We start from the raw sequence: 10,732 nt of genomic DNA, 5'->3' as shown, positions 1-10,732 counted from the left end.
TTGAATTGAACAAAGATAATTTAAACGATTACAAGGAGTTTGATCGTTCTGGGAAAATCCTCAGTGGCACAGATATGGTGGCAAATCTGAAAAATCTACAACTTGGACCAGATAGATATGGAGAACTTTTGGTAAGTAAGAAAATCTACATCACATTTTTATGAAAACTAAAGTAACAATTTGATTTAGTTAGTAGAATACATTAGGCAGTGATACACATACTCTAATCTTAAGAAACACTTATGGCCAAAGATACATAGCAGAACCTAAAGCAGAAGCCTATAAAATTAGAAGCATTTCCAATGTTAAGGAGAATTGCTGAGTACCTGGAAAAAAAAAATAGTTTAATATCCCATAGTTATTTACCTTATACTAATCAGCCAAAGAATGAAAAGTATGTCATGTTTAGGTGTCCGAAAGATAGTTAGTTTGCATGTACCCTTTAATAAATTATCCAAAATTATGATCTCACTTGGATATGTATATTTACTTAAGTAAAGTAAGCATTTGGATATAAAATACAGCTTTTATACATGTGTGTATGTATGTATTTCTGTAGTTATATGTATGTGTATATATACTGTAAATATACTGTAATAGCTTGTGTTGTTTAATAAAAATCAAACTGCTACATATTTGATTTTTAATGTTCTATTGTTTCCTGAGAATTAGGATTGAAACCTTTGTTTTCCAGGAATGCTTTAAGAGAGTTACAGCAGATCAAGACCCTGAGGAAGATAATCCACGATTGAAAGGTCCTACCTCAATGTTTCTTAAAGGACTCTTCCTTATGTTTAATTTCCTTTACGTGGATGAAATGAAATACAGAGATGATTATCGTATAGCACTTGTGAGGACACAAGTTAGAAGTATGGGTAATCGTGTAAGTATAGTTTTATTTTTGGTTTGATGATAGAATTTCTTTGGAATTTCTGGCATTTTTAAACTAACTTTATATATAGTGGCTATTGTCACCTTTTGAAATTGTTCTTTTAATCTTGTCAAAAAAAATTCTTCAGTTTGTATCATTATTTATCTACAGATTTTTTCACTTATATTGTACTAAGTTTTAAAATTGTTATTGGTTTAAGTACTCGTGAATAAAATTTAAAATATAAGGTTTTCATAGATACTGTATATCTCTTCCTGCTCTAGAATAATTTAACCTTAGAGTCTATATTGGTTATAGGATTAAAGTTTATTTTTTCATTTCAGGACAAGGGTGGATACTACAAGAAAAGTAGTTCTGTTAGCTGGGAGTACTCCTTAAATTTTTGGTGCCTTAACCCAGGTGTAGCATTCATGTCTGTTGGAGAGAAAACCCGATCTGTAATTCTTACGTCTGGAACACTTTCCCCCATGAGCTCATTTCAGTCGGAACTCTCTGTCCCTTTTCAAATTCAGCTGGAGGCTAATCATGTTATAGACAAGAGCCAGGTAAATGTGTGTTATCTGTATAAGGAATTCTTATTTAACTATATTGGTCAGCTTTTATTCAAAAGACTTTTACTGTACTGTAATAGTTTTTTATCCCTGAATCTCTTACGTAGGATGTTTACAGTAGCTAGAAAGAACCTATCGTATCCTATGAATATAAATTTGAATAACGTTCATGGAGACTTCTTGATCCCTTTTGTATGAATGAAATAGTCTTTTAAAAGTACAAAAAAAATCTTCTTACAGATATAGGAAGGTACTCCCCAAAGCACCAAACATCTAGTTAACGTAGCATTGGATTATTGAGATTTAAGTGCATGTACTGTTCTTTGTTCAGACTTGTGACTCGTCCCTGAGTATACTGTCATAACTCTTCTAAATAAAATCGGCTGGGCTTTCATAGTTCCCCTATTTTATTCTCCCACTTTGACAAGAGAACTGATAATTGACCAAAATCCTTTTTGAACCACCCCTTTCTACAGTACTATATTTCAGTTTGTTTATTGTAAGAAATACACTGTACATGGCAATACTTTAATTTATGTCAAAGATATTTACACATGATAAAACCTTATATGAGTGTTCTAGTAAATACTTTTAAACTTTGAAAGTTTGCATATGATTTACCAGCCCTATTAAAAAGAAAATAACTTGACTTACTCGGCAAGTATTTAGCAATAAATTCCCATATGTGAAAGAGATTAATATAGGAAAGAGTAATAAATGTACCTGTACTATAAAAGTATTAAGATTAAAGGGATATAAGAAGGATAAGCAAATTAAGAGTACAGCATATATTTGCGTGAACAAATTTTTATAGAAGTAAAAAATGTGAAGACTGGTATATTTAGCACTTGAAATATTACAATAATTATGAGCATAAAGATTGAATAATATTTTTTGGATGACTGATCCCCAGTTTTGCAGTACAAAGTCTTTTGATAAAGAGGTTTCTGGTACCAGAATATATGGCATTGATGAATGTCAATAGGCTCTGCTAAATAATTAGCGGGACTTGACCATTTTCATTAGTTTGTCATTATTAGCAGTTGTGAAAATTTTTGTGTTGAAGTATATTTTAATTTATAGTTGTGGTACAATTTTTAGGAAAAAGGAAACCACCGCTTCAGGAATTAATTCTAAGATCATCCCATATATCTCCAGATTGAGTAGTGTTGAAAGCATTAAAGATGCATTTCAAAGAATGTATAGCAAGTGAAATATTGATTTAATATTAAGTTGTACCAATACTAATTTAAGATCACTAGATTATACTTATCACATTTTGAAGTAGCGTCATTTTAAAGTTCTTTGTCAATGAAATATTTTAGTCTATTGATTGGATGCCCAGAAGTGTTTGAAGTGTCAGTGGTTGGTTTTCCCATAATTTTGAATTAATGGATGTATTTAGTTGGGTATCTTATTTTTATGATCTGGCATTCTCACTTATGATTTGTTTGGATTTATTCACCCATCTTCAGGAATACTGTAGTGATTTCACATTTGTTGATATTGTTCAATAATTGACACAATACCTCCGTATTCTCTGTTACTTGAAGAGTAGAAATAAATCTTGAGAGACTGACTTAAGTACTTTTAAGGGTAAAAGTTAATTTTGTGAGACTGATCCAGGACAATCTACCATAGTTTGATTTTCTGCCCCTATATGTGATATTTTATAATTGTTAGTCATTTTTTGTGTTAGAGCACTGTGTGGTCTCCAACTGTGAAAGAATAAAACAGGGAATCAAAGTTCTAGCTTCACAAAAAAGTCCTTGGAGACTTCAGTACACAGCACCTCCCCAAAATTAGTGTTCTTTGTCGAAAGCAACTTTTATTAGTTCATTGTAGCAAAGGGCAATTGTATCCTCATTATATTACTCACAAAAAAAAAAATGGGATATGTTGACAAAGAATCACCATAAACTATTCTAGGTCAGCTCTCTGTTTTGTGTAAAGATACAGAAAATTATCAGAGTTTATTTTCAGGTATGGGTTGGAACAGTAGGCAGAGGGCCGACTGACAAAGTATTGCAAGCTACATATCAGAATACAGAAACATGGCAGTTCCAGGATGAAATAGGAAAGCTTATTCTAAGTGTTTGTGAAACTATTCCACATGGAGTATTGTGTTTTTTGCCTTCATATTCAATGTTGAATAAATTATATGAAAGGTAAGTTATGGGATGGGAAAATATAGTAATGATTATACTTTTATGATAGTAAAATTTTGATTTAGGTTATAGAAATTATAACTATAAATTTACTTTAGGTTATAGAAGTTTTGAAACTACAATTTTACCGTGGGTTGTATGAATTATAAAGCTATAGGCATCCATGGGAGATTTTTCATAAAATCTAAACTTTTCTTCTCCAAGGGAAAATCTAACCTAAAAATGTAAATGGTTCTATTCGGGAAAGACTACGTAATTGTGTGTGTTCCGGGAATTTGACTTTTTCTAAGGCCTTTTTTTTTTTTTATTCCAAGGCAAACTTTTACTCCACAAAAGCTAAGAGCCTTGTAGGGTGTTGTGCCATCAGTGCACTTAAAGTAGTGCTCTGCAGGCATTATTTAAGTCTTTGCAGTGCTCCTAGCTGCACTCTATTTTTAGCCTTCTACCATGATTCTGTTCTTTCTTAGTTTCTTCCATCTTGCTGTCGAGCCTCTTAACTTTGTACTGCAGCTGTGGGGTTTCCTCCATACAGTATTACACTTTAAATGGTAAATGGATTCAAGCTTCCAGTGCTAGGACTTGGGCTGCAATGCATAGATTCTACTAAAGTTCAGAATATTCATTAAGGAGACCACATAGCTGCATTGAGACATCAGTGCACCTTACTCGCTGTAATTTAGGCATTACTTGCAGGCCTTAGTCAGCATTCTATTGTCCCTTAGCTGTATTTTCTTTATATTGTCCCACTTTACCATTGTCCCCATTTAATTTGTCTTGCTGCTCAACAACTAATAATGTTTTCTCCGAGTAGCACTAGGGAGCTGAAATCCCTTGAAGCCCCAGTGTTGTGCTATGTAGTGGTTGTACACTAATTGAATATTATATTAAGGAGGATAATAGGTATTCCTTCTTCAGTTATATATATAACTTTTTAACATTTCATTTGCAAGACAGCAATTTATTAGTTTGTAGTTCTCTGTATGGAGTGTTTGGTCTTTTCACCAGTGATTGATAAGGTGTCCTCATGCTCAAGTTATGTAATGTCAGAATGGAATTGTGTTGTGACAGATGGCGTAATAATGGTATCTAGGAAAAAATTAACTGGGCTAATCTCGTGGCGTTATTTATAGAAACATCAGAAAGTGTCTCGAGGATGGGCTTGTGAAGTTGTCTTGAGGATGGGCTTGTGAAGTTGTCTGGAGGATGGGCTTGTGAAGTTGTCTTGAGGATGGGCTTGTGAAGTTGTCTCGAGGATGGGCTTGTGAAGTTGTCTCGAGGATGGGCTTGTGAAAGTGCCTCGAGGATAGGCTTGTGAGGGTGTCTCGAGGATAGTCTTGTGAGGGTGTCTCGAGGATAGTCTTGTGAGGGTGTCTCGAGGATAGGCTTGCGAGGGTGTCTCGAGGATAGGCTTGCGAGGGTGTCTCGAGGATAGGCTTGCGAGGGTGTCTCGAGGATAGGCTTGCGAGGGTGTCTCGAGGATAGGCTTGCGAGGGTGTCTCGAGGATAGGCTTGCGAGGGTGTCTCGAGGATAGGCTTGCGAGGGTGTCTCGAGGATAGGCTTGCGAGGGTGTCTCGAGGATAGGCTTGCGAGGGTGTCTCGAGGATAGGCTTGCGAGGGTGTCTCGAGGATAGGCTTGCGAGGGTGTCTCGAGGATAGGCTTGCGAGGGTGTCTCGAGGATAGGCTTGCGAGGGTGTCTCGAGGATAGGCTTGCGAGGGTGTCTCGAGGATAGGCTTGCGAGGGTGTCCCGGGGATAGGCTTGTGAAGGTGTCCCGGGGATAGGCATGTGAAGGTGTCCCGGGGATAGGCATGTGAAGGTGTCCCGGGGATAGGCATGTGAAGGTGTCTCGGGGATAGGCTTGTGAAGGTGTCTCGAGGATAGGCTTGTGAAGGTGTCTCGAGGATAGGCCTGTGAAAATTCTCATTTGTTTGAGCTATAGTAGGGTGGGAAGCATATCTGTACTAGGCTTATGAAATGTTGCATTAGCTACAGCTGCCTCTAGTAAAGAACACATTTTTAATAGAAACCATAATCCCTTAATAAGAGCTTCTTGAAATATAACTCTGTTCAAGATTAGTAAGGCATGTCTCTTGCTATTAAAAGCTCATTTGTTTAAGTGCACTGTAGATAGGTTGTTGCTATAAGATATAGATGCTGAACAAAAGATTCAATATTCTTCAATTAATTGTATAAATGAATGATAGAGCTCTATGATTTTTAAATGTTTATTTCAATAAAACTGAATGCGATTCGTTTGGTAATATTATTGTAAACTCTTGATACAAAAATTAACCTGGACAAAAGGAAAAGGATTAATGAAGATTGAAAGAAAAATAAACAAGTGTGAGAAAAACTTATGGCATGACAACCTACCTCTTGGGGAAAGTAAAGGAAACTCCAAATGGGAAAAAGAAAATATTTTTTCTAATATAGGAAATATTATTGGTAGTTTAACATCTTTATTGGCTATTAGCTTTATATATGATTATAACTAATATGAAAGAGATTTTACTAATTTAATCTTGTGTACAATTATGGTTTTTTATCCTTACCACATCTACTACGGAGGATTGCCAAGGTTGTTATAAAATGACCTTTTATTTAATTTATTGTATTTATTTAGGTTTGTCTTCTAGAAGGATTACGTTGAAACTCCTAGCTGGATTTGCACCTAATTTTAATAATGAATTGGTGTCATGCACTGGAAGAACCCATTAAATTTTGGTGATCCTGAGCAAGATCACAATTTTTATTATTATGTAGGAGATTCATTCTCGGTCAGTGCATGAAAAGGTGAAAGATTGGTCCGTAGACTTGGGTAAAATTTTGACACTTTTGTTGGCGGAGGTCTAAACATTTTTATTGCTCTTTCTACTTGTTGTAGTGCAGGAAAGAACTTCTAACAATAGTTCAAAATTAAAGAACATTTTCCTTTTATATAGATCTATTTATATTTCCTGTACTGTTTATATTTGAAAATATTTTAATACTGTATCATAGTACAGTACATATATTTCCGTATTTTTTTATACTCTAGTTGAAGGTTTTCCTGAATGAGTACAGGTTAGTTTTATAAGACTATTGATGGAAGTATTTATATTGTTAAATCTTTTAGAGAAAATATCAATATAATGCATTTTTTATTACATCTTTACTGCATTTTTCTTTAGAATACTACCATACCAGAAAGACCGTAATTTTGATCTTTGCATTGCTTGAAAGTGTGAAAGTGGTTGTTACCAATCATAAATATTTCAATTATACATTTAATTAGAACTTTATGATTACCAAAATTGGCTACCTTGTATATTGCCTGTAGGAGGGCTCTGATTGTACTATTCCCCATAACGTGCACTTTAGACAGAAGTAAAGATTTCTTTTGATGTATAATCAACCGTGGCTGAATCATTGTTCTTAGTGCTTTTCATTTATTTTTACTTCGCATATGAGAGCAATATCTAAAAATCTAGTGAGGGATCTTTGTAATGATTTGTCAGCGTATAATCATCATTGGCCTATTTACAGATGGCAGTCTACTGGATTGTGGGATGAAATATCATGTCACAAGATATCAATTACAGAGCCTCGGAGAAGTGACGAGTTTGAGTCTGCCTTGAAGTTGTTCTATGACACTGTTGAAGAAACCAAGTAAGAATGCTCTGTGGCATAAAATATTATGTTGGGAATAAAATATATACCAGTATTTATACCTTGAATATACATCCATATATCAATTATTTCTCTATTTCAGGGCAATAACATTTGCTTTAAAATCCTTTACTCTCTAATTTTAGCTAAATTCCTGAATTAGAAATGGTATGAAGAGAATTTGGTTTTCAAGAAATTCTTTGAATTTTAGGCTTAAGCATTTTAAAATTAATATACCTGTATAAAGAAAGGAAAATATAGTATTGGTCATGCCAGATCATATCTATTATTTTTAAAGTAAATTTGATTTTGTAAGTTGCAATTCATAATTATCATTATTTTTGACAGAATAACCTACGGTAATTTAGTAAAGGAGTAAAGTAATTCCTGTGCATATGAATATATTGATTAATGAAAAAAGTAATTCTGTTGGACTATCATGTCATTATAGATAAACACCCAAAAATGGTCTTAAAATCTTTGTTTAAAAGTCTTGGTAAACTACTACTGCACTGTATGAATATTTATTTTTCACCTCGCCTACTGAAGAAGTTAAAGATTGTTGGTAGATATAAGTATGACTGTCTATTGATCCTTTTTGCTCATGGTGTGCACTTCTCATTTTAGGGATGTGGTAAAGGGTAGTGGTATAAATGGTGCTTTCCTCATGGCAGTTTGTCGAGGGAAAGTCAGTGAAGGTCTAGACTTTACTGATGACAATGCAAGGGCAGTCATTTCTGTAAGTATAGAAAATTTTTACTAAATTTGAAAAAGATTTTATTAATGAATTCTGTATGAAATTTGAGTAAAACCATATTTGAGTTAGCAGCTAGATCTGCTAAAATAGTAATGTAAATGTGATGTTTGTTTACGGTTTTGTTTCTTAAAGTTTGGTACCAACACACATCCTTGTATCTTGCAACAATTTACCATAACATTTGTTACAACTGTTATGATGTATGATGTAAAATTGTAACTTGAAAGTAAAGGTCATGACTGAATTGATACACTATAGGAAAAGGTAGATCTTTTCAATTTTTCCAGTTATTAAATAAATAAATTTCAGTTTCTTTGTGACATTGGAAAGTCATCTTATTTAGAAGAACTACTTAGGTTTGCATGTATAAATGGTATCTTAAATTTTTAAACATTTGAAAATATTCTAACCTATTCTCATCCAAGTGTGACTTTGTATTTTTTTTATATATCTACAGATTGGGATTCCATTTCCAAATGTGAAAGATATTCAGGTTGATCTTAAACGACAGTATAATAACCAACATTGCAGGAGCCGGGGTCTTTTACCTGGTGGTGAATGGTATGAAATTCAAGCTTATCGGTAAGTGCGGCTGCTGTAACTCCAAAATTTAAGGCTTATGTACTCATTCTTTTAGATTCTTGTGTAAATTATGTTTTATGTATAGAAAATTTAAGGAATGATAACTAAAACTCAAATGTGCACTGTCATCTTAATGTGATCACATGAAATGCTAGTCATTTTTATTCATAAATATTTTGTGTTATTTTATAAACACACACTTCTTATAAGGTGAAATGGCCCTTATTTTATAACTGCTTACTACTGTATACATTAAATGATTTTACAAAAGACCAAGTTCTAAATGGCAAACTACATTCTAACAAAAGAAGGGAGTCTTTAAAGGTGGACTAAATAGTTATAAGTTCTTGAATTTAGGATGAAAAGAGAGATTAAGATGAAATAGACAAAAACTACCAAGCCCTCATAATTATTATTGTTATTATTAGTAGCCAAGCTACAACCCTAGTCGGAAAAGCAAGATGCTATAAGCCCAAAGGCTCTAACAGGGAAAAAATAGCCCAGTGAGGAAAGGAAATAAATAAATGATGAGAACAAATTAACAATAAATCATTCTACAAACAGTAAAAATTTCAAAACAGATATGTCATATATAAACTATGAAAAGACTTATGTCAGCCTGTTCAACATAAAAACATTTGCTGCAACTTTGAACTTTTGAAGTTCTACTGATTCAACTACCTGATTAGGAAGATCATTTCACAACTTGGTAACAGCTGGAATAAAACTTCTCAAATACTGTGTAGTATCGAGCCTCATGATGGAGAAGGCCTGGCTATTAGAATTAACTGCCTGCCTAGTACTACGAACAGGATGAAATTGTGCAGGAAGATCTGAATGTAAAGATGGTTTTAGAAATTGAAATTTAGACATAACCTGCTTACTGGGACCCTAATTATTAATAGTGCTATTGAAGCAATCTCCTACTTTCTCTCATAGAGAAGCCATCAGAGCCTTAGCTTCTGTCCATGTGGTTGCAGTAATTTCGTATAGTGTACATGCCTTGCTTTGCCAAGAGGTTTGTTCTATATCATTATACTGTACATTTTTCACTTGAACCACCTCTAGAAATGCATTATGTTTGGTGCTATATAAAATTGTGCAACTGAAATGTCTCAAACAGGGTTTGTGAATAACAAGTGTTTGAGGTAGCTATACTTTTATTAGCTTTTGGTTGTGTGTTGTAAGCTGTGCAGTATGATGTTGGTGTCTGTTCAGAGTAAGTTTTCTGTATCGCATTTTTAAAGAACACTGCCGAGTCTTCTTTCAAAACTAGTATATAATTTGCCTAAAGGATTTGTTCTTTAATTTGAACTGAATAGCCAAACATTTTGTTAAATAGTTGTAAGTCAGATTTGTTCAGGCTGACTGGTTAGGGCCTCCTTTGGTCCACCTTTGTGACTAAGTACTTAATGTGCTTATTGGGGGCTGGGTAGTTTTACTGAATATAGAAATTTTTTATTGCTATATGTGATTTGGAAAGTTGTATTACTTTAGATGTGAAGGTTACTGTTTTGATATAATGTTTTGCTATATTATTACACTTCATTAATTGATAATTTTTAATACTGGCCATAGTAGTAATAAGCTAGAAGTAATGCGAATTCAACATTATAGTAAGACTGTTGTTTACTTGATTATATTATTTTAGGATACTTACATCCAGCTATATTTTTTACGATGCATAACTCGTTTAGCTATTTTTTGTTTATTGTAAAGTAGGTTGATGCCTTACTAATAACAAAGTAAATTTATTTGCAGTGCATTAAATCAAGCACTTGGCAGATGTATACGTCATCGTTATGATTGGGGTGCTCTGATATTAGTTGATGAGCGTTTTCAACGTGGTCACCTATCCAGTGGAATGCAGCCGACCAAGTACACACGAGGCCTCTCCAAATGGGTCCGCAACAAAATTGTCCATCACCATTCCTTTGGCAGTGCACAAGCCAGCCTTCAACAGTTTGCAGAAAATATGATAACTAACCCTCCGGTTAAACCAGGAAGGTATACAGAGCTTGAGTTAACTTGAGTAGCGTAGGTTTTTAAAAGTTTTATGCATGGATATTGTTTTTGAGTTTATTTTTGAAAGAGATAACATTACTAACCATTTTAAGAGTGTATACTTTAGTA

General features: G+C 33.8%; 1 protein-coding gene across 1 annotated transcript in view; it reads left to right on the top strand.

The window, feature by feature from the left end:
• LOC137651461 (Fanconi anemia group J protein-like) overlaps positions 1 to 10,732 on the top strand; it is a 353,545-nt gene that overhangs the window by 315,192 nt on the left and 27,621 nt on the right. Inside the window, 8 exon segments of the mRNA XM_068384686.1 lie at positions 1 to 131; positions 695 to 883; positions 1,216 to 1,437; positions 3,427 to 3,611; positions 7,138 to 7,260; positions 7,888 to 7,999; positions 8,475 to 8,599; positions 10,361 to 10,606. The exon segment at positions 1 to 131 is cut by the window's left edge and continues 31 nt beyond it. Coding sequence (XP_068240787.1) covers positions 1 to 131; positions 695 to 883; positions 1,216 to 1,437; positions 3,427 to 3,611; positions 7,138 to 7,260; positions 7,888 to 7,999; positions 8,475 to 8,599; positions 10,361 to 10,606 — 1,333 coding nt within the window.

The sequence above is a fragment of the Palaemon carinicauda genome, chromosome 13 (assembly GCF_036898095.1).
Source record: "Palaemon carinicauda isolate YSFRI2023 chromosome 13, ASM3689809v2, whole genome shotgun sequence".
NCBI classification, from domain to species: Eukaryota; Metazoa; Arthropoda; class Malacostraca; order Decapoda; family Palaemonidae; genus Palaemon; species Palaemon carinicauda.
Note: the sequence above shows the minus strand (reverse complement) of the source record. Positions and strands in the feature narration are given on the sequence as shown.